Genomic DNA, 25,168 nt, shown 5'->3' with positions numbered 1-25,168 from the left:
TAGTCCCACATCGAAAGTGGGTAAGATTAAAATTGACTTATAAGGGTCTGATGAGTGTACTATTATCAACTTCAGCTTAAGAATTTTGATCAGTGGTTTAGACCAAACGAAGTTGATAGGCCAGTTAGCCCATCAGGCCCGGGTCATGACATTTGGTATCAGAACTGACCTAGCATGTGGGCATGATGAGGGGGCTCGAGTAGGAAAGGGGGGCTACCCGTAGACGGAGTCAGAGGAATCGTCACGACATGGAGCCACCACTGGGCTACGCCTCACATGCACTATGCTAGGGTCTGATCTGGGTTATGTTGGGCCTTGACGAGGATGTCAGGCTAGTTAGCTCATCAGGCTCGGATCGTGACAAAAAGTGGGACCAAAAATATTAAAGGATAGGACACGCCATAAACAGCTTAGAAGTAAACAGAACAAAAGCATCACTACTACAGCATATCCATTTGACTTTTGGTGTATTGACAGTGATGGATAGTTAAAGTTAACTGTCAGACTACACAACACTACATAACTCACTTGGCAAATATCAACTATAATAGAGTCATTTCGAGCTAAATGATTTCCCCGGTATTCATCAGCAACTTCTTCATCAGGACGACTAGACGCATCCTTAGCTTCTACATATGGCTTATGTTTGACATGATTCAGACCCTCATGAAGTCCATCTAACAGAAAAGCAAGAAGCTCGTATGAAACAACAAACAGAACTGTCTGCATAAGTGTATTGCTTTGATATAACAATTTAACTTTAATTTTCAATCTATAATACAAACTTTTACTTCAGCAGATTCAGAAAACAAATTGGAAGAGACCAACAATCGACTAACCTGTAAGTCATGTTGGTTGAAGCCATTGAACTGAGGGGAAAAATGAGCAAGCTTTGCCTTGAAAACCCATGGAAAAACTGGCGTTCTTTCAGGTGCCCATAAACTCCTTAATATATCTCCAAATGCCAAAACAAGTTCCCCGTTTAAATCTGATAAAACTGAATCGCATTATAATTCCAGTGACATCCAAAACCAAAACCTTGCCACAAGAGCAAAGCAAGTATCATACTGGAACCTTGCCACCTCCCTTGAGGTTTCCATTTTGAAGACTTGAGTCCACATTTCGTAAGCTGCCATTGCACACAGGTGAGCCACCAAAAGAGAATCCATTCATTTTAGATCGGTCAGATGCTGGGTCATGTTTTTTAACTTCACTTTTGCAATTCATATTTTCTGATAATGTATAGACCTGAACTTCTAGAAGACCCTGCACAGGATAGAGAACAAAGATGTCACAAAAGCACAACAACGTCCCAGGTTTGCAACATTTTCCTTAAATAATTTGTATGATTATGTAAGACTCATCTGATTCTTTATTTTATCTAATGTTTTAGCTCTGGTACAATTATGGAACTAATTTATGAAGGAAACAAAGAAGAGACAGTTTGCAACAGTACATAGTGATTCTTAGATCTTGTGTTGCAGCAAATAAAACACATGAAGAACATTAGAAGGAATTATCATCATCAACAAGCCAGAGTGTCCAACCTACCGGGGGATAGTTACATGGATCTTTCAGATCAGCGTAGACCAATATCCCCATCTAAATCAAGAGAAACAAATCCCCTTTTTATTATTTTTAGTAAAATTATCTCGCACCAATATCCCCATATAAATCAAGGGAGTACTTGAGACATCATCACAGCACAACCAATAATAACTTTTCTAGTTTTGTTTAACCATCTGAAAGAAAGCCATATAGCAGCATAATTTATGCACAACAAAACTTAATTGGAAAAGCAACCTTAAATTCATTCATATATTTTGGGCAGCAATTCACAAAAAATGTTGTGAATTTTCATTTTTAGATGCTCAAGCTAGTGTGTGATAAGGCAGTCGCACAGCAAGTCATCTTGTGGAAGCGGCATATCATATCTATTCAGTATTTCCATAGCCTTCACAAGATCATAGTGAACTGTGCTTATAAAAATACTTCCAGTACACCTAAAATATGACTCTTCATCATTACTTAGGCATCTATCAGTCTGCTTTTAATATGTTCATAACATATTAAACTTTTTTGTTCTCTATTGAGGCTAAAAGAGGTACCAAAACTCTTCAAAATGAATACTAAAATCTCACAGGTGCTAATGCACATGGATATCCTTTTCATGGAATGACTACTTTTTGATTCATGGTCCACAACACATGAGAAGCCACATACCACAACCACTCTTCATATTAGAGCAAGTTAAACAAGAAAACTTGTAACAACACAGCTACTTCATTTGTAGGAACCTATTTTGATGAAGAGAAATTTCATTTGTAGTAAACCATAATAATAAGTATAAATACATTATGATCAACCATGTTTGATCCCAAATTTCATATTATAGGAATAAAAACACAAATATAATGGAAATGTTACCTCTTGATCTGCCATTTGATGACAATTTTGAGGAAACCTATTCCACTCATTCATTAATATCAGATTTGTTTGTCCAGAAAGGTCCCAAATGCAAACCTAACTCAACAAAGACAAAGTGAAAACTATCAATGTGTTACATGTTCCACCACTTGTTGAAATCACAAAAATATATATCTAATATAGGCATCATACTGGTTCTGAGTTGACACAAAAAATCTTGCTCACCTTTTTGTAATTATCAACAGCATTATCCTAAAAGACAGACAATTTACTGATTTAGTATGGCATGAGAAATTTAAACAAATTTCATACTAAAAAAATTATGCATCAATTGGGAACAGAAAGACCCTCCTATGTAAAAAAATATAGTTAATCAATTTCAGTGGTAAAAAAAAGTGTTTTGTATAAGCAAAAGAAATTTCCAGTTTGGTTATTTGGACATAATTCTTTATCTATTTAGTCATGGAAGACCTGGTCCGATGCACTGTTGTCAAAATAATGCTAAGCACTATACTCTTGTTGCCTGAGGCACTAGGCACCTGCCCGAACAAAACAAGATGCATATCTTACAAAAGTAGAAAAATATAATTAAAGTTTAGAATGATCATTAAAACAGAAAACTTTCATCAAAGTTTTTTTATCTTTTTTCCTTACATCAAAACAAGAACACGATGCTGTTTAATAAAAAATAATACACCTTGAGTAGTTTTGTTACAAAACATGCAGATGATAGCACTAGAGACATTTGAGTATGAAATATTCCTAAATCCGTTTCTTACTCATGGTCACTATTGCATAATTTTTCAGAAAGAGAAACTGAGAAGTATTGCATATATAATATTTGTCATTTATCCTATAAAAAAATAATTTGACGATAGAGCATTGTTGGACTCAGAATGCCTGGTTTGCCTTATTTGCTACAGTTGACATGGTTTGCATTACCATGGTCTACAAATGTCATACCAGTCCAAATTAGGACCATAACACAGAACGCCTGGTTTAGGTTTGTACTAAACTGACTACCTATTCTTAATGATTTTAGATGGATCAACTGAGTTTCAGCCGCCAGCACAGTCGTAACCTCAATCTAAATCATTCTCTTAACTATTCTAACATTAGAAACCCTCTCTCTGCTCTTCCCCTTCCTCCCACAGCCTCCACTGACCTGACCTAACAGACTACCAGTCTCTCTCACTCCAGAACTCTCCTAAATGTTATTTAACAATTTTTTAATGAGAGCCCCTCCAATTCTTCAACTGCAACATACTTTTCCCTTTTTTGTTTTTTTTTTTTCCTGCTTTGATACCAGCTGGTGTCCTAGCTGTACTGGCATTCAATATAGGTTCTAATATTGAGAAGGCAATCCATGACAAGTAACACTTTGATATCTAAATAAATGGGGTTCATCTATTGGATGTCTCAATGCATGAGGCTTCCACAAAAGCAGGATCTAGGAGGGCCAATGTACACAGTCATGCAAATTTGTAACTGTTTGATGGTTCAAAACTGAAACATGGAATAACCTTCTCATTTAGCATCTGTGGCATTAAGATAAGAATGAAACTAAGCATGTTAAGTAATTGATACAGTCAATATGTATTACACATCGTGTTTGCCCTAGCAATCTGTTGCAATAATCCTTACCCACCATTTAGATCTGTAATCAACTTTCTCTAATAATCCTAAAGTCAGCATATCTATAATCAATTTATGTAATGAACTAATACTGTGAGGACATGAATTCCATAAGACAAGCAGTGGGTCATTCAACTACAAATGGGCAAAATGGAGCAGGGAAATGCTTCAAAAACCAAGGTACCATAAACAGGATAGCAACCATGGTGTTTGCTCCAATTTTTATATTCTTCCAATTTCTCTATCACATTCATGTTGCACTCTTCAGATCAAGTGACCCAGAATCTAAAAATGATTACTGTCCAAGCAACACCAGGACTAATCTTCAACTACAATCAACCATGAGCTACACAAGCAATGCATCAGAGTTTAGATGACTAGAAACCACGTATTATTAATCAAAATGACAAAGATACATTCTAGACTAACATAAGCAAAAATACCCAAACTGAACAAAGTCAAACAGTCCTTATAAAATGGAACCAATTATCAAGAATCCACAATGCACTTACCTTTTGAGCGCATGCCACCACAAATCCAAACCAGTCAATGCATAACACCGGCTCCGAGAACCCTCCTCGTCATTCTTCCCCAAATCATCATCTCGCCGGAGATTAAACACAAGATGCAGAACTTCATGCCGCAAGAAGTCGAGATCTGGGACGCGGCATAGGGCACCCCCGTCGGCGTATTCGCCGCCTCCGGGTCCTGCGCGTCCCTCCACCAACTGGCCAGGGACCCAATCAAGAAACCAATCGAAACCCACCTAAACGGACGAAGAACGCGATCAAAGGTCCAAGATCGGAAGAGAGCAAAGAGATCAAGCTTGGAACATCGGGGATCGTTCGAGGACGCGGAGGAGTCGTTACCTGTATGGGACGAGGTCAGCCCGGTCGGCGCTGTCGGAGGCGGGCGGCGGCTGATCAGCCGGGGAGCAATTCTCGACGGAAGATTCGTCCATTGGTGGAGGACATTGGCCACGCCGCGGCGGTGGCGATCGGGGAGGAGGAAGCAATGGCGGTGAGGCAAAGGGGAGGAGGATGCAAGGAAAAGAATTAAAAGGAAGATAAAAAGAAAGGTGAGGGAAAGAAGAGGGTTACTTTTATTTGCATTCTGCGGCAGACAATGAAGAGCGAAACCTCTTACCCGTAGATCGTTACGTGGTGTCATACCTTCAAGCCATCGAGAGGAGCTTCACGCGGGACCCACATGCGCATAGGAAAATACACGACGGATCAAGAAATAAATGAGTGGAAAGAATACTGTCGATAAATAAATGAAGGTTTTCAGGGAAGGAAACTTACCTTCTTCGGCACTGCGGATCTCACTCATGTTGTCCAATCACGACAATGGTAGGTGATCGTGTACCATGAAGTTGCGAAGACGGAGGGGGCCGATCCCACTTCGGATATTCTTTTAATATTCGACCCGCGTCGGTGTCATAAAGTTAAAGAGGATCGGGTAGGATCCAGTACAAAACTACAAAGTCGTGGTTCAGACCGTTTTAACGGTGGGAAGGATAAGCTCGTATAATCTCATTCAACTTGGAAGTCCTTGGCTTTTACCTGTCAGCGTGATGTAATCTTTCGCAAATTTGAGATGGTGGGACCCACACCAATAAGATTTTTTGGCACGCGAAACTGCGGTCCACGGCGATGTACCCCTTCCCAAACTTGACGTAGCGGGACCCATACCAACTTGATGACCCCATTTCCATACGCGATTCGATTCACTTAAATAACATTATCAAGAAGATAGTAACCGGTTTACTTGTAAGATTTTGACGTTCAAATCCTGTTTTCACGCTTTATCATTTATAAATAATAATAATATAATAATAATAATAATATAATAATAATAATAATAATAATAATAATAATAATAATAATAATAATAATATCAAAGCACATGGATTTAATACTGCTCAAAGCATTATTTATAAACTGTAATATGTTATTAATGTTTATCACCATCCATCAAAATATTTTTTTTAAATTTTCACAAAGACAGCAAATCTTAGATCTAGAATTTTATCGTCATTTATACAATAAAGTCTCAAAATTTTTCTTAAATTTAAAAATTATAAATTAGCTTAATTATAATTCATCATAAGATATTGGAATCCTGTTTTTGCTATTTACTCTTTGTAAATAATAATAATAATAATAATAATAATAATAATAATAATAATATACTACGATCAAATTGGTAAAGATTTTTAATAAAAGTAATTGGGAATCATGGAACTGTCGGATGGATGCAAGTGAGGAATAATGATACCAGAAAAATGGAAGTAAAGCTATTATTTGAATCATCAACGGGTTATCGTGCTTCATTAGCATGACCAGATCACTAGATGATCCAATTGGCTAAAGCCGTCGACACATTCGACCTTCCGCGCAAAATTTGCTAAAATTTGTGCTTGCCATGATGAAGAAACGTGCATCGATACCGTTTTGGGAGCTCGGGTTTGACCCCGTGCGCATGGAGAACCCGTTAGTAAACGGACGGACCAACGTCGCACTCCAAAAACGCTGACATCAACGTATAGGGCCCCACCTACGATGCCAACGAGGGAGACGTCGCAAAAAACCACATACGCGGCGTCCTCCTCCCCTTACGTGTGGCGCCAACCGCAGGGCCCACCAAGAGTTGGGTGAGGTGCGGTGATTCACCGCACTCCACCATTCTTTTTGTCGTTTCTGTCATCGGCGACGCGAGCGACTTCCTGAACTCGCTGGCCTCCCGCAGATAGGGTTTGCGCCACGGCGGAGGGGGCGAGGGGGGAATGGCGCCGCGGCGGAGGAAGGTGGAGCTGAGACGTATCGAGGACCGGACGAGCCGCCAGGTGCGCTTCTCCAAGCGGCGGAGCGGGCTCTTCAAGAAGGCTTACGAGCTCGCCGTGCTGTGCGACGCCGAGGTCGGCCTCCTCGTCTTCTCTCCTGCGGGGAAGCTCTACGAGTTCTCCAGCGTCTCCAGGTACTCTTCCCTCCCTTCCCGCACCTCCGGCACTTGTTGTTCTACACCTCCTCCATGACCACCGTCGCGTTCGAGATCCCTAGCCATCTGATCCCTCGGTTTCTAGGTAGGACTTCTATCCATCCATCCTCCTCCTCCTCTTCTCTTTCTCTCTCTCTCTCTCTCGTTCTTGGCTCGGCGGCGAGGGTGGGACGGAGCGACCGATGCGGGAACGGGAGAAGGAAGCTTAGCGGACATCGATCGATAGATTTGGTTGTTTGCTGTCTTTTCATGGATACTGACATGCCTTATCATCTCAATTGCACGTGTATGTCTTCCCGTTGTTTCCTACTCTTTCATCGATCATGTTTGCATTTAACATACATACATAACGCCTAATTTGCAATTTCGTGCTGAATTCATACTGTTCCTTGTTATTTTATCTTGGAAACAACACTTCGTATTGTCTTGCATGGTGTTCGCTGTTATCTTTAGCTCTGGATCGCATGGGGTATCTCCATATCATACTCGTTGTATGAGCATCTTCATCGTTGTTATGTTGCATTATTAGAATCTTAGCCACCTCGAGAGGCTGAAGGTAGCTAAATTGTACAAGGTTACAAACTTGTTATTTATTTGGTTCATAGGCAGTGTTGATGGATCAATGTGCCGTGGTTGATAGAGTCAGCACGGCCTGGTCCACTGGGCAATGTCGGGAGTCTCTAATCGGTTGAGCCGGGTTTCGAGACCGATCGAACACCACTTTCAGCGTCGGCAACAGGGATTTGATCAGCGCCTTCTAGCCTGCGATGATAGCTTTCCTGTAAAAAAGACCGTCGTCGGGTGTTTCCCGACTTTGGTCCATCCGACGATCAAGTCAGTGGCGGGTTGGAGTTTTTTGTTTTTCTCTCCTTTTTTCTCCCCTGGTCGGATCCCGGCCAGGTGCTTTTATGCTACTGTGTGAGGGTCGGTCGTACGCGGGCATAGCGGCCGATCCTCGGGAGGTGAGGCGGTACCTTCGTGCGGTCGCCACTCCAGGATGCACGGAATGGTGCCATGCGGTGTCGTCCCGAGCTTTTCGGGACGGGATGTGTCGAGCCATGCCTTGATACGGTTCCTAGCTTGACGCGTGGGGGTGCCCCTCTTGCTTACCTGGCTGCAGCACTACGTGGCATCCCTTCGTGACGTGGCGTGGACGCATAATATACCTTATCACTTCTCCCTCCCCATCGAGGCGTGTCGTGGGGTCTTCGAGAGGGCGAGAGGCGTGCTTGGGTCGGCACGCCGTTGATGTGGACTGCTCGCGAGGGGAAGTTGGCTTGGCTCGTCATGAAGCGGTTCTGGGTGGCGCCCTGGCAGGGCGACATTAGTAGGCTGTCGGTTAGAGGACCGAGCAGTGTGATTTGAGTTAGAGACTGGCACCGTTAGCCGAGTAACTGATCTTGGGCTCGGGCTTGGCGCAAGTGAGTCGCAAGTCGGGAATCGATCTGGAGCGACTCAATTGAAGAGCTGGGCCGGCGAATCACGAGTCAAGAATCGATCTGGAGCGACTCGCAAGTCGGGAATCAATCTGGAGCGACTCGGACCGTCGCACCGCGTGGGGCACTTGTTGGGGCAGTGTTGATTATGGCGGGAGACTGTGCTATGCGTGGAGCCATATGCCACGTGGCGTGCTTACCGGGGCGACGCTGGTTCAGGCGGGAAGTCTCCTGTTGCGAGTGGCCTTTTAGCGCGAGATATCAGGTGATGAGGCATTTTTTGGCGGGATCTTCGAGGCCGACGGGATCTTACCGGGGCGACGTTGGGTTCGAGCGTGGCCTGGTGAGGTAAGGACGGGTGACCTACGAGTTCGGATACAGGGTGGCATGTGCTCATGTTCGGGCGGGGCATCCGGAATTGGAACTAGAGTCGGACCCTTTTGTCGATCATCCGACGGATCAGCCTATCGATATGCCGGCGAGCGTCCCCTTTGACGACAGGCCCGAAACTCCTCTTCCAAGCTGAGGACTTGTATTTTCTTTTTCTTGGTTTCGGTCGGGTCGACTTTTGGAATTGTGTTGCCCGACCGCCATATGTGCTTGCTTATTTAATAGCGAAATTCTTGTTTTGGAATTCCAAGTCTTTTTTTGATAGTGGACGCGCATGCTTTTTACCGACACATCTTCTAAGCGTCTCGACTTACTTCTTCTACGGGTAGAACTTTTTTAGATTTGCTGCATTCCATGTCCTTGGTAGAGGACTCCCTTCCATAGTTTCAAGTCGGTAGGTCCCTTCTCGGACCACATCGTAGACCCGATAAGGGCCTTCCCAGTTGGGCGCGAGTTTCTCCCTTGCTCGGGTCGGGTCACTTACTTCTGCCTTTCGAAGGACAAGGTCCCTGACCTTGATCGGTCGCGGGCGAACCTTGCGGTTGTATATCCGAGCTATAGCCTTCTTGTATGTCAAGGTACATAGGTGCGCCTCAGCTCGTCTTTCTTCGAGGAGATCTAGGTTTGCTCGTAGGCCTTCCTCGGAATTCGTTTGTTTGTAATCGGAGGTGCGCAAGGTTGGGAACACCATCTCGGGTGGAAGGACTGCTTCGGTTCCGAACACGAGAATAAATGGAGACTCTCCTGAGGCAGCTTTTGGAGTTTGCATCGCCCATAGGACACTAGGGAGCTCGTCCGCCTAGGTTCCGTGCGCGCCCGTGATCCTCTTCTTGAGGCCCTCCAGGATCGCCTGATTCATCACTTCGGTCTGGTTGTTAGTTTAGGGGTGTGCCACCGAGCTGAACTTCAACTGTATCCCATACAATTGGCAATAGGCCCTAAACTTGGCATTGTTGAATTGAGCTCCATTGTCGGTGATGATAGCTCTCGGGATCCCGAACCGAGTGATAATGCTTTTCCACGTGAAGCTTCAAACTTATTTCTTGGTGATGGAGGCCAAAGGTTCGGCTTCGACCCATTTTGTGAAGTAGTTGACCCCCACTATGACGAAGCGTCGTTGTCCCAAAGCTGGAGGAAAAGGTCCGAGGAGGTCAAGTCCCCACTGGGCGAAAGGCCAGGCCGCCTCTATCGGGGTGAGAGGGACCGTTGGCTGGTATTGTAGTCGGGCGTGTCTCTGACACTGTTGGCATTGTTGTACGTATGATGCGGCGTCCTGACGCATGGTCGGCCAGTAGTAACCTTGTCTGAGAGTCTTGAAGGCTAAGGGTCGTCCGCCGATGTGCTCCCCACAAATCCCCTCGTGGAGTTCGGCGAGGACTGTTTCGGCTTCTGGCGGCGTGAGGCAGCATAGGAGAGGTTGAGAAAACCCTCTACGATATAGTTTTCCACCAACTATGCAATACCAGGCTTGGGTGTGCCTCAGTCGTCTCGCGACTACCGGGTCGTCGGGCTTCGTCCTGTCTTTCATGAAGCGGAGGATTTCTTCCATCCAGTTTGGTGAGACTTGAGTTTCAACGACATCGTGGGACGGTACTGTTGGCGCCATTATGGACTCGGTTGTCGGGGTAGCTTCCAGGCTACGGGTGGACGCCGACTTAGCCAGAGCATCGGCCTGTGTGTTCTAAGCTCGAGGTATTCGAGTGACTGAGAGATGATTGAAGAGACAGGCGAGCCGTCGTGCTTCTACCAGGTATAACGCCATGGTCGAGCCTCGGGCTTCGTAGTTCCCGTTGACATGTCCTGTTACCAGTTGGGAATCGCTGAACACTTCGGGGTCGACCACCTGCATCTCCAAGGCGAGGCGTAGGCCGTGGAGTAGCGCTTCGTACTTGGCCTCGTTGTTGGTGGCTTGGAATTGTAGCTGGAGCGATCTTTCGTAGGTTTCTTCGGTTGGGCCCTTGAGGATAAGTCCGATCCCGGCGGTCTCGACGGTGGACGAGCCGTCCACATGCAGGGTCCATGTGCGACTGTTGTTTTCCTATTCGACTCTATGATCTTGAGGGGTTAGCTCGGAGATGAAATTGGCCAGTACCTGAGCTTTGATAGCGGTTCTAGGAGAGTACCGAATGTCGAATTCGCCGAGCTCAACCGACCATCGCAGCATTCGACCTGATGCGTCGAAATTGGATAGGATTTGTCGTAGCGACTGGTCGGTGATGACTTTGATCGTGTGAGCTTGGAAGTAGGGTCGCAGCTTTCGGGTCGTCTTCATTAGTGCGAGGGTCAGCTTTTCGATTGGGGAATACTACACTTCGGGCCCGTCGAGGACGTGGCTGACATAATAAATAGGTTGTTGTGTGGGTGACGTTTCCCGCACTAATACTGAGCTGACCGCTTGTGGTGAGGTTGCCAAGTAATGACCAAGGGTTTCTCCGGGCTCTGGGGAGGCGAGACGGGGCAAGCGGACGAGGCATGCCTTCAATCTTTTGAAGGCTTCTTCACATTCTGGGGTCCATGTGAAGTTGTCGGCCTGTCACAGGGCTCGGAAGAAGGGGAGGCACTTATCGCCTGATCGTGACACGAATCTGCTGAGTGCGGCAAGCTTTCCGGTAAGGCGCTGTACCTCCTTGTTCGAGCGGGGCAGATGCATCTCGGTTATGGCTTGAACTTTCTCTGGGTTGGTGTCTATCCCCCTCTGGTGGATGATGAAACTGAGGAATCTTCCCAAATTAACCCCGACGATGCACTTCGCGGGATTCAAGCGCATGTTGAATCGTCTAAGTGTTTGGAAGGTCTCCGCCAGGTGTGCGCTTACGGTTTTGCTTTTTACGATCATGTCGTCTACATATACTTCCATGTTCCTCCCGAGCTGGTGTTTAAATAGGTTGTCAACCATTCTTTGGTAAGTTGCCCCAGCATTTTTCAGGCCGAAGGGCATTACTTTGTAGTAGTATACTCCTCTGTCGGTGATGAAGGCGGTGTTCTCTTGATCTTTTGATGCCATTCGGATTTGGTTGTAACCCGAAAACGCGTCCATAAATGTAAGGAGTACATAGCCTACTGTGGCGTCGATTAGCTGGTCTATCCTTGGAAGTGGGTAGCAGTCTTTGGGGCATGCTCGGTTAAGATCGGTATAGTCAACGCACATCTGCCAGCTCCCATTGAGTTTTTTAACGAGGACTACATTTGACAGCCATCGAGGGTACTTTACCTCAATGATAAACCCTGCCTCTTTGAGGCGGGCAACCTCATCGGAAATCGCCTTCTGTCGGTCGGGAGCGAACTTCCTTGGCCTTTGCTTTACTGGCCTAGCCCCGGGGTCGATGTTGAACTGGTGTTGGGCCACTTCCTGGTCAATCCCCGGCATTTCCTTGGAGGACCATGCGAATACGTCTATATTTTTTCGTAGGAAATCGATTAGCTGGAGCTGATTTTCTTCGGGTTGAGCCGTCCCGATTTTAACGGTCAGATCGGGTCGGTTCTTTTTCAAAGGCACCTCGGTGAGTTGCTCCAGGGGTTCAAGGCGTTCCGGTGTCATGGCTTCTTCTCGGGGATCCTGGTCTTGGGGGCGTGACCTCCTCGGGAGAGCGACTGCCGTAAGGTAGCATCGCCTTGATTCTCCTGGATCGCTTCGTGATTCCCCGATCCCTACCGAAGTTGGAAATTTGATGGCCCGATGGTAGGTAGAGACTACCGCTTTTAGTTTATTGAGCGTCGAGCGGCCAAGGATGACGTTGTAGGCCGAAGGTAGGTCGACTACCATGAAGGTAGTCATGTTCGTCTTGGTCCTTGGTTCTTCCCCGATGGTGACGGGGAGTGTGGTGGTGCCGAGCGAGGAGATGGAGTCCCTGATGAATCCGGTGAGCGTCGAGTTCATGGGAGTGAGGTCCTCCGTGGTTAGGCCAAGCTTTTTGAAGGCGTCGAGGTATAGCACGTCGGTCGAGCTCCCGGTGTCAACCATTACTCTTTTGATCCAAGCATTGGCTACCCGAATGGAAATCACCAACGCATCGTCGTGATGGGAGCGCTCAACTTCTTCGGCTCCGAAAGTGATTTCGGGCTCGAGCTCGGATTGGGGGCGTTTCTCGACCATGCTCCGAGCATAGGCCTTTCTTGCCGTCAAGCTATTGCCGCCGGCCGCTGGTCCTCCAGAGATGACGTCAATCTGTCGTTCGATGGGCCCTCTAGGACATGGGGTTGCTTCCCGGGGTTCCTTGAGATAGCGACCGAGGTGGCCTCTTCGGATCAGCTCCTCGATTTGGTTCTGGAGGTCGCGGTAGTCTTCCGTGTCGTGGCCGTTATCCCAATGGAACCTACAATACTTTGATCGGTCTTTGTGAGTAGCTTTTATGGGATTGGGTGGTTGCAAAAGACCCTTCTCCTTGATTTGGAGGAAGATCTCGGTACGAGATGTGTTCAACGGGAGAGGCAGTGGCCTCGGGAGTAGCAGCTCGGGTCGGTCGAGCTTTCGACGGGTTTGCACTTGGGTTGCCGAGGTAGCAATTCGGGACTATTCGGCCCTTGGCCTCTTTCCGTCCACGCGCCTTCCTGCTACCAGTGCTTCGGCGGCGACATACTGGTTGGCGTGCTGAAGCATCTCGGGAATGGTTGTTGGCGGCTTCTCGATTAACGACCAGAAGAATCTTGAGGGCTTCAACCCCATCAGGAATGCTTGCATGATCAGAGAGGGGTGAGTGTTTGGAAATCCCCGTACCTCTATGGCAAAATGTGCCACAAACTGGGAAAGCGTCTTGTCCTCGCGCTGGGATAGTGCGAGCAAGGTGGCCATAGGAGGCCTGGGCCACACGCTGGTGAGGAAATTTCCATTGAACTCCCTAGCGAGCTGATCAAAGGATGAGATGGAGGACTGGCGCAACCGACTGAACCACGCGCGTGTTGGTCCCCTGAAGGTGGTCGAAAATGCCCGACACATTAATGCATCGGAAGTGCCATAGAGGGCCATTTGTGCCCGAAACGCGATGACATGCTCCGCAGGGTCAGAACCGCCGTCATACGTTTCCAAAGCTGGCAGCCTGAAGTTAAGGGGTATAGGCTTTTCCTGTATTTCTTGAACAAAGGGGGATCCGCCCAAGCTGCCCTCGTTCGGCTCACTCCGCGATTTCTGGAGCTCTGGTTGGAACTCGTCCTAGCGATGGTTTACCCGGGATAGTTGCATCCTGAACGAGTCGTCCGCCGAGTTGGACGATATGGTGTCAGGCTCAGGGCAAGGCGGTGTGACCTAGCAGGGCGCAAGTGCACTCTGCTCGGGCGGACCTCTCGGATCTACCGTTCTATCTCGGGCTTCTCCTGTACCAACTTGTTCCCCGGCCGACCTTTGCCGGGTAGGGTCGATCGGGGTAGTCGTCAGCTGTAAGATGGCAAAGGTCGACCGGGGTAGTCGTCAGCTGTAAGATCTGGGGGATGAGTGGGACGAGAGTTTGCATCACCCCCGCCATTGCTTGTACTTGTTTGGTCAGGTTGAGGAAAGCCTCGGGCGACACGGCCGAGGGTCCTATGGTGAGTCCGGGGGGTGACAACCTCGGGTCGTTGAACAAGCGCCAGTATCGATCTGGCGTTGAAACCAGGATTCCCCCGTCCCTGAGGGTGGGGAGGGGCCGATCTCTGGGTCCGACGGAGGGGTGACCGATCGATGGTTCTCCTTCGTGGAGGGCTCCTGCGAGATGCTCCTGCAACATGGCCCTCTTTCTAGCGCAAAAATGTTGATGGATCAATGTGCCGTGGTTGATAAAGTCAGCACGGCCTGGTCTACTAGGCAATGTTGGGAGTCTCTGGTCTGTTGAGCCGGGTTTCGAGACCGATCGAATGCCACTTTCAGCGTTGGCAGCGGGGATTTGATCAGCGACTTCTAGCCTGCGATGACAGCTTTCCTGCAAAAAAGATCGTCGTCGGGTGTTTCCCGACTTTGGTCCCTCCGACGATCAAGTTAGTGGCGGGTTGGAGTTTTTTGTTTTTCTCTCCTTTTTTCTCCCCTGGTCGGGTCTCGGCCAAGTGCTTTTATGCTACTGTGTGAGGGTCGATCGTACGCGGGCGTAGCAGCCGATCCTTGGGAGGTGAGGCGGTACCTTTATGCGACCGTCGCTCCGGGACACACGGAACGGTGCCATGCGACGCTGTCCCGAGCTTTTCGGGACGGGACGTGTCGAGCCACGCCTTGATACAATCCCTGGCTCGACGTGTGGGGGTGCCCACGTGGCATCTCTTGCTTACCTGGCTGCAATACTACGTGGCATCCCCTCGTGACGTGGCGTGAACCCATAATATACATTATCAAGCACTAGGAGATATTGGACGAAAATGAAACTTTCACTATTTCAAAGATTGCATCGCTTATTAGTTGATGAATTTAATGATATATAAATATCAATTTAAAAATGTAAACCCGACTAGCCTTTAGATTATTCATCTATTAATATGAGCCTTTATGTAAGACTTGAATTAGAATCTTTATATGAGATTTGAAAAAAAAAAAAATAGAGGTAGAGTAGGGGGACCTAAAAGACTAGTGCCCAACCAAACGATTATTTATTCGCATTCCATAACTTGAATTAGAAGCATAATAATATTAGAAGAACATAAATTTGATCCATTATGTGAATTTGTTTTATATGTTACAATTTAGTGCATACCAGGTAGGAAAGATCCTATGAGTCATTGACTATAATATAACCGGTCTTAAAAAATAAATAGGATTAACTTCATTAAACATAGCTTCTCATTCCTCTACATGATCTTGATACAAATTAAGATCGATAAAGGAGGAGAGACTTAATTTTAGTTTAAGTAGGAATCAATATATTTAACTTTTCAATTGCTTACCCTAGATGAAGTCATCTACATGTAACGAAGAAATTGAGGCGACAGACCTTTGATATGGCTAATATTTCGGGCTAAGCAGAACTTCATGGAAAGAATTTTTTTGATATCTTTCCATCACTCTATAATTAGGATCTTCTCGATTCGGGATTGAAAACTTTATTTTGGACTCTCATATAAGACTTTGAACTAGCTTTAGTTTCAGAGTGATCACTCGGGTATAGCCTAGTGTTAGTCTTATAAACAATATTGGTAATATGAGAGACTCGTTTTAAGGGAATCGTGAATATCCATCTCTTCCAAAAAAAGAGCTCTCAAGAGATGATAATCTTCTGGATCGACGACTAATTTCGACACTAACCTAAATTGATAATTTTATTTTAGACTCTCATATAAGACTTTGAACTGACTTGAGCGTTAATCGCTCAGGTATACCCAGTGTTAGTTTTGTAGACAACATCAATAATGTAAGAGACTCGTCTCAAGGGAATCGTAAACATTCATCTACTTGAAAAAAAAAAACTCTTTATAGACAATATCGACGATCAATTTTGACACTAATGATCTACTATGACACCATTCTAGACCAAGCTTGGCCAACTCATAATGGTTAGTGTAAGAAGAAAATGAAGATTCTATGACTAAGAAAGTGATGTAGGATAATGCTAAAGGAGATGCCTAATATGATGAGAGAATTGGTGGGATAGATAATAAATAAAAAAAACTAAAACAAGAGGAAATGAGAAATTTTTGATTTACAAGAATATTAATTTAAATAATATGAATCATGTCTTGAAATTCAATGAATACCAAGATGGTCAAAGAGGGTTTTGAGACATCCTTTTGGCTTACATTGCTGAGAGTTTGATCCATGGGTTTTCATTGCAAGTTGGGAGGAGCCGAGAGGAGAGAAGAAGAAAGCAAAGATAGTCTTGGACTCACACCAAATCCTCTAATTTACGAGAGAGATTGTTACCTCACGCCACCCACACATTTTATGAGGAATAAAACTATTATTTAGCCAAAGATGGATCATCCCATTATAATTTTTTATTTCTTTATATAAGATGTAACTAGTAAGTAAGAAAATAAAAATCACATCAAGATGATTCAATATACTATATCTAGTTATCTTTTGAGAAGATAGGCTTTTAGAATAATCTTGTAACATAATCTTCCTTTCTTGTGCATGAATGTTCTTTATTTCTTACAAGATAATAATTCAGTAAAATATATTTTTTGTGTATGTGCTCTTCCTTTCTTGGATGATTGTTCAATATTTTTTTATTTATTTTCTTCTTTTATTTTATTATCAATATAGGAAATAAAATCTTAATTATATAGGATATTGCTATATGACAAACCTAAAATGTCAATTGAACCCAAGCTCAAGTTCACTATGAATCTAAAGTTATTTGGGTCTGCCTTTTTTCTGTCTGTCTGTCTGTGAAATGTAGCTTGATCTGCATTAGAAAGATTGAATTGTGTCAATCATATCTTGACTGTGGTCTCCTTGTTTCATGGTTGCCTCATGCATTAAAATTTTGTTCCTTGTAAGAAGATGTTATGGAATAAAAAAATATAATAGAAGATGAACCCACATCTCATTGGGATTTAGGTTTCTAGAAATTTTTGATGGCTTCTTTAGATCCACTTACATTGTCAACCACATTAATATCTCTAGACTTTCGAGAATATTTTTGTAAATATTTCGTAAGAGAGGTAGTTCATAACCAACTCGAGCTATCCCCTAGACTTTTGAAAATATTTTTACGAATATTCCATACGAAATATAATTCATAATCCACCCGAGCTGCACCTTGGACTTTCGAGAATATTTTTATGAATATTCTATAGGAGAGACAACTCAACAACTCGATAATTGACCTGAGCTACGTTTTGGACTCCTATTCATATCGATAGGAGTGTGCTAGCTTTACGTGGCATTGACGTGGCAAATGACAACTAGTCAATTTTATATTCCCTATTATTTGTCTCCCTTAAAAACGTGCTTGGGGCATTTTGGGGTTTGAAATGCATCGTTTGGGTTTTTTCTAGTCTTATGTAGGTTAAGTTTTCACGCCTTAGGTGTACTTTGCCTTGTTCTTCTGTAGTAATGAGTTTTTCCTTGGCGTGAGTTAGATTTTCCTCGACTTGTGTGCCTCTTTGGCCCAATCTTCTATCGCAACGGGTTTTTTTTTACGCAGGTCGGGTTTTCTCGACTCACACGTCTTGGATGTACTTCACTTTATGCCTCCACTATAGTGAGTTTTACTTGGCACGAGTCAAATTTTCCTCGACTCATGCGCCTTAGGCACCTCTTTGGCCCGATGTTCCGTCGTAGTAAGTTTTTTTCGCGCAGGTCAGATTTTCTCGACACGAGCGTTTTGGGCGTACTTCACCTTGTGCTTTTATCGTAGCAAGTTTTACTTAGTGCGAGTCAAATTTTCCTTGACCCGTGTACCTCGAGCGCTTCCCTAGCTCGATCTTTCGCCATAGCAGGTTTCCTTTTTCGTGGGTCGTGTTTTCCTGATATGTTGGGTCCAGCCCATATGTGGGCTTGGACAATTGGGCCTATTCAGCCCAAATAAGTAATTAAGAGAGAAAGGGCAAAATTGGGCAGCGTGCAGGGTGTGTGTGCGCACAGTCTGATTGCAGCGTGCGTGCGGCGGCGTGCTAAGAAAAAAAGAGGAGAGAGAAATAGAGAGAGAAAGTAAGGTTTCTGAGTTTTTTTGCTTGACGATCGGTGGCCAAACGTTGTCAGTTTCGGCCCAAATTTTATGTGGAGAATCCTTGTAGCAAACTCTACAATCCTAACGGTGTTGATCTGCAGTTTACCCTCTCTAAGGTACTTTCCTACGATATCCACTCCGTGAGACCTAGAATTCTCTTTTGAGGAGATCCATCCTATGTGATGAAGATATGCTATTCTTGAGCCAAGATCTATGATCTTGATGTTATTCTGATCCTCTAGTTATTCTAGAGAAGACCTACTGTAAATCTGTTATCATTATTATTGATAGTGGAAGTTTGAGGTGGACTACGGTCCCGTGGTTTTTCCCACATTGGGTTTTCCACGTTAAAAAGATTTGGTCTCACTGTGTGATTGATTTATTGCTCTATTGTTTATGCTATGCTGATTGATTTAGCATTTTGATATCAAGTTGGTATTTTGATGAGGAACCTATTTTGATACACAAAGAGGGAAAAGAATTATTCCGCATTAACAGGTTTCTTCCCAACAAGTGGTATCAGAGCATCAGGTTGTTTGGTGCTAGTTTTCTTGTGTGATTGAAATGGAGCAATCAGATGGTATGATTAAATTGAACTCATCAAATTATTCCACTTGGAGGTTTCTGATGGAAGATTTGCTCTATTGCAAAGATTTGTATAAGCCTATCAAGGTTAAAGATAAACCTTCTATTATGGACGATGAAGAATGGGAAGTTCAACATAGAAAAGCTATTGCCTATATTAGAAGATTGATGGATATAAACTTGCATGAGCATATTTCAGATGAAACCAGAGCTGATGTTGTTTGGCAAAGGTTAGAAAATCTCTTTGCGAAAAAGACAGTGGGAAATATAATTTCTCTCCTCAGAAGGCTTGTAAATTTAAAGTATAAAGATGGTGGTAACATTATTGAGCACATAAGCCTATTTCAGAGTCTTGCAAACAAGTTGGTTGCTATGAAAATGAATATAGATGATGAGATGCAGGGATTATTACTTCTCAGCTCTTTACCAGAAAGTTGGGAAACGTATGTGGTGACTATTTGTAACTCCACGCCAGAGGGGACTCTAACCATAGATATGGTTAAAGACAGTTTGCTAAATGAAGATGCCAGAAGGAAAGAACAGGGTGAATCTTCTTCTGGTGCATTTGTTACTGAAAAACAAGAAAGACGTGGAAGAAGTCATAGCAGAAATCCATATGGTTATAGAGGAAGATCCAAGTCTAGAAGAGATATCAAATGTTTTCACTGTAATAGACCAGGTCACATGAAGAAAGAGTGTAGGTTTTGGAAGCGAGAACAGAATGAAATGAAGAAAAATGAAAAAGAGACCAATACAGTTGCTGCTGAAGGTAATATCACTATTGTTTGTGATGAAGGTTGTGTCAGTCTTGTAGCTCAGGACAGTAACTGGGTAATTGACTCTGGTGCTTCATTTCATGTTACTTCTCATGGTGATTTCTTTAGATCTTACACTGTTGGTGATTTTGGTAATGTTAGAATGGGAAACAATGGTACATCTAAGATTGTGGGTATTGGAGATATTTGCTTGGAGACCAGTATTGGGAGCAAATTAATACTCAAAGATGTAAGGCATGTTCCAGATATTCGTCTTAACTTGATATCTACAGGAAGACTTGATGATGAGGGCTTTGCACATTATTTTGGTGAAAGTAAATGAAAACTCACTAAAGGTTCTCTAATTGTGGCAAAAGGAAAGAAGATTAACTCTTTTTATGTCATGGAAGCTAAGCTACACAAAGGAGAGATTAATACAATTCGAAAAGGTGAAAGTATAGATCTTTGGCATAAGAGGCTTGGACATATCAGCGAGAAGGGACTTCAAACTCTTGCTAGAAAGCAGTTCTTACCAGAGTTGCAAGGTACATCTCTTAAATCTTGTGATCATTGCTTAGCTGGAAAAACACATAGAGTTGCATTTCAGACATATCCATCATCTAGAAGATCAGATATTATTGATTTAGTTCATACTGATGTTTGTACTATGCAAACTAGAACTCTTGGAGGTGCTCTTTATTTTGTTACTTTTATTGATGACCATTCTAGAAAAGTGTGGGCTTTTGCTTTGAAATCTAAAGACCAGGTACTCGATGCTTTCAAGGAGTTTCATGTCAATGTTGAAAGAGAAACTGGTAGAAAGCTAAAGTGTGTTCGATCAGATAATGGTGGCGAGTACAGGGGTCCTTTTGAGAATTATTGCAGGTTCCATGGTATCAGGCTTGAGAAAACAGTTCCTAAAACTCCTCAGCAGAACGGTGTGGCAGAAAGGATGAACAGAACCATTGAAGAAAGGATTAGGTGTATGCTTTCCCACGCCAAGTTACCAAAGTCATTTTGGGGGGAGGCTATGAGAACTACAGTTGACCTGATAAATCTTTTTCCATCAGTTCCTCTACAAGGTGATGTTCCAGAGAGAGTATGGAGAGGAAAAGATATATCTTATAATCATTTGAGAGTCTTTGGGTGTAAAGCATTTGTTCATATTCCCAAAGATGAGAGGTCCAAGCTTGATAATAAGGCAAAAGCATGTATCTTTTTGGGATATGGTCATGAAGAGTTTGGGTACAGATTATGGGATCCAGTGAACAAGAAGATTATTAGAAGCAGAGATGTTGTGTTTCTTGAAGACCAATTATTTGATGATGGTGATAATGTTGAGAAGCCAGAAACCTCTGTTTATATTCCTTGGAGTTTGGGTCCAGTTCCTTCACCTGTAGTTCATGATGATCATGGGGGAGATGAACAAGAAGATTGTGGTGAGAATACTAGTGATGATACACCTACAGTTGATGATGCTGAACCAACTAAACAGGCACCTCCACCACCAGTTGAGATTCCATTGAGAAGATCTACTAGAGAGCGACAACCCTCTACCAGATATCCTCCACATGAGTATGTTATGCTTACTGACGGGGGAGAGCCAGAAACTTACCAAGAAGCTATTCTACATGAGAATAAGAGTGAGTGGGTTAAAGCTATGCAAGAAGAGATGAGATCCTTGCTTGAGAACCACACCTATGACTTGGTAAAGCTGCCGAAAGAGAAGAAAGCTCTCAAGAATAAGTGGGTTTATAAATTGAAGACTGAAAATAATAGCTCACAACAAAGATACAAGGCACGACTAGTTGTGAAAGGATTCAGTCAGAAGAAAGGTATTGACTTTGAAGAAATATTTTCTCCGGTTGTGAAAATGTCCTCTATCCGAGTTGTTCTTAGTTTGGCTGCCCGCTTGAATTTAGAAGTTGAGCAACTTGATGTAAAAACAGCATTTCTTCATGGTGACTTAGAAGAAGAAATTTACATGGAGCAACCAGAAGGTTTCAAAGTCAAGGGAAAAGAAAATCTGGTATGTAAGCTTAGGAAAAGCTTATATGGACTCAAACAGGCACCTAGACAGTGGTACAAGAAGTTTGATTCCTTTATGATGAGCCAAGGGTATGATAGAACCACATCTGATCATTGTGTGTTTATGAAGAAATTTTCAGATGATGATTTTATTATTTTACTGTTATATGTTTGATGATATGTTGATTGTTGGCCATGATGTTGGAAAAATTGAAAAGCTTAAAAGAGAGCTAAGTAAGTCTTTTGCCATGAAAGACTTAGGATCGGTGAGACAAATACTTGGCATGAAGATTCTTCGTGATAGGAAGAAAAGGAAGATTTGGCTATCTCAGGAGACTTACATTGAAAAGGTTCTTGAAAGATTCAACATGAGTAAAGCCAAAGCAGTTTGTTCTCCACTTGCAGGTCATTTCAAGTTGAGTTCAAAACAATGTCCTACAAGTGAGAAAGAAAAAGAAGAAATATCCAGAGTGCCTTACTCATCTACAGTAGGCAGTTTGATGTATGCTATGGTTTGTACTAGGCCAGATATAGCTCATGCAGTTGGAGTTGTTAGCCGATTTCTCTCAAATCCTGGAAAGGAACATTGGGCAGCAGTGAAATGGATATTAAGATATCTAAGAGGTACTTCCAGGTTGTGTTTATGTTTTGGTGATGATGAACCTGTGTTAGAAGGGTACACAGATGCAGACATGGCAGGTGATACTGATTCCAGGAAGTCCACTTCGGGATTCTTGATGACATTTGCAGGAGGAGCAGTCTCTTGGCAGTCTAAGTTACAGAAGTGTGTTGCTCTATCAACCACAGAAGCAGAATACATAGCAGTTACTGAAGCCTGTAAGGAAGCTTTATGAATGAAAAAGTTTCTACAGGAATTGGGCTTGAAACAGGAAGGATATACTGTTTACTGTGACAGTCAGAGTGCTATTCACCTCTCCAAGAATTCAACATACCATTCTAGATCCAAGCATATTGATGTGAGATATCACTGGATTCGTGATGTGCTTGAGATGAAAGAATTACAGTTGGAAAAGGTGCATACCAATGATAATGGTTCAGATATGTTGACAAAGTCTTTGCCTAAGGAGAAGCTTGAAGTATGTAGGCGAAGAGCGGGCTTGGTACAGCCCATCATATGAGCTGGAGGGGGTTGTTGGGTCCAGCCCATATGTGGGCTTGGACAATTGGGCCTATTCAGCCCAAATCAGTAATTAAGAGAGAAAGGGCAAAATTGGGCAGCATGCAGGGTGTGTGTGCGCACAGTCTGATTGCAGCGTGCGTGCGGCGGCGTGCTGAGAAAAAAAGAGGAGAGAGAAATAGAGAGAGAAAGTAAGGTTTCTGAGTTTTTTTGCTTGACGATCGGTGGTCAAACGTTGTCAGTTTCGGCCCAAATTTTATGTGGAGAATCCTTGCAGCAAACTCTACAATCCTAACGGTGTTGATCTGCAGTTTACCCTCTCTAAGGTACTTTCCTACGATATCCACTCCATGAGACCTAGAATTCTCTTTTGAGGAGATCCATCCTATGTGATGAAGATATGCTATTCTTGAGCCAAGATCTATGATCTTGATGTTATTCTGATCCTCTAGTTATTCTAGAGAAGACCTACTGTAAACTTGTTATCATTATTATTGATAGTGGAAGTTTGAGGTGGACTACGGTCCCGTGGTTTTTCCCACATTGGGTTTTCCACGTTAAAAAGATTTGGTCTCACTATGTGATTGATTTATTGCTCTATTGTTTATGCTGTGCTGATTGATTTAGCATTTTGATATCAAGTTGGTATTTTGATGAGGAACCTATTTTGATACACAAAGAGGGAAAAGAATTATTCCGTATTAACAGGTTTCTTCCCAACATGATACACATTTTGTCGAAGCAATCCTGAGGAGACATTATCATTTGATTGCAGAGGGTGACTTTATCGTAGGAGGGTGGAAGACTGCCTTCCCCGATTGGCACCACGTGGTCGTGGGTTCGATTCCCACAAATGATGCTGAGCATATCTTCTTTACATTCTCCTCAACTGGTGCTTAAATAATTAAGGAAAAAGAGGAAGAGAGAGAGAGAGAGAGGGGTGCTTGAGGAAGATTCCTTGATTGTTGCTTGGATAGGGGAGAGATTTCTTTTTCGATTGACATCTTAGCAACAATGAGATAGTGTCCCCTTGATGTGGTCCCAAAGAGACACTTGTACCGATCTTAGGAGGAGAGAGGTCATCCTATGTCTATAATTCTCTCTTGGTTTATTTAGTGAGACTCATTCCATTGCTCGAGCCCTAACTTTAGAAGCTTTCTTCTTGATTTTGATTCCAAAAAAGTGAGTCAATCCTTAGGTCATTCGAGGTCTGACTTCTGCAACTTAGGTTGTGATGTCTCCCCTCTTGCATGAGTTCTTCCCAATCCACAAACGATCAGTCGATCAAAGTCCATACCCTGTCCTTCGATAGTTCGAGGTCGAAAGGGGTCTTGGCCTCTTCCTCGTTAAGGGGGTAACTCCCATAGACCTTGGGGTTCTACGAGATTTAGAGCTGATAAAGAGTTTGCATGAGAGTGACTTGGTAGTGGGCGCTCCACTCTTGGAGGGCTTGCGAATCAAATATTCTATCCCGGTCAAGTTCGAACTGTAGGCTCCTCATCTTGGCCAGCATTTGTATAGTCTGATGCTTGGGTTCTTTGCCCTGTGATGCCCTTAAGGCATGACTCTGCCTTCCCCTTCACCCAATGATAGTGTCTTCTCTTGAATGGTGAGGCATATCATCGTCTCAGATGGCGCCCAACTCCTGGCACTATTTAGTAGTGTTTATTGGAGAATGTAAGCATGTTAGTATCTCCCCATCCCGCACGCTTTTGCATCTTGCTTTCGACTATGCAAAGGGAAGAGTAGCTATTATTCGACCATTCAGGGGGGCTTCAAAGTTGATGGTGCTCCTTCGAATACTAAGGGCTGGAAGGACCATTTCTTTTTTGTAAGTTTAGGTCAGGTTTGGGGATTCAACCGTGCTTGGTCGACACACTCTTTTGACAATACTCCTCCCTATTGTCGAACAAGGAGGGATATTCTATCGTCGTCTGAGACCATTTGGAAGATGGACGAGGACTAGTTGGTTGATACAAGTCTTTAGTCCGATTTCTCGGGGTATGACCCGAACCCCTCATCACTCCCTACTATGATTTTATGTAGTTTTATAATATCAGTCTCCCCTTTTATTATAGATATGGACTTGCATTATCTGAAGAAATGAGGGCATGGCTCATCTTCCGGTGCGGCTACTACCTCGACAGTCATGACCCCCATTTGTGAGGCACTTGTATCACATGTACAACGAAAAAATAAAACAAAATT

General features: G+C 43.8%; 1 protein-coding gene and 1 pseudogene across 1 annotated transcript in view; one reads left to right on the top strand and one right to left on the bottom strand.

Annotated features, from left to right (window-relative positions):
• Positions 1–5,220, bottom strand: part of LOC135627393 (ubiquitin carboxyl-terminal hydrolase 8-like) — a 6,781-nt pseudogene extending 1,561 nt beyond the window's left edge.
• Positions 5,221–6,711: 1,491 nt separating this feature from the next.
• Positions 6,712–25,168, top strand: part of LOC103971546 (MADS-box transcription factor 51) — a 40,227-nt gene continuing 21,770 nt past the window's right edge. The window contains exon 1 of the mRNA XM_009385592.3: positions 6,712–7,041. Within this exon, the coding sequence (XP_009383867.2) occupies positions 6,851–7,041 (191 nt within the window). The 5' untranslated portion in view covers positions 6,712–6,850. The remainder of the gene's footprint in view (positions 7,042–25,168) is intronic.

Source organism: Musa acuminata, chromosome BXJ2-11 (genome assembly GCF_036884655.1).
Source record: "Musa acuminata AAA Group cultivar baxijiao chromosome BXJ2-11, Cavendish_Baxijiao_AAA, whole genome shotgun sequence".
In the NCBI taxonomy this organism is placed as follows: domain Eukaryota; kingdom Viridiplantae; phylum Streptophyta; class Magnoliopsida; order Zingiberales; family Musaceae; genus Musa; species Musa acuminata.
This window is presented reverse-complemented; position numbering and strand designations above follow the sequence as displayed.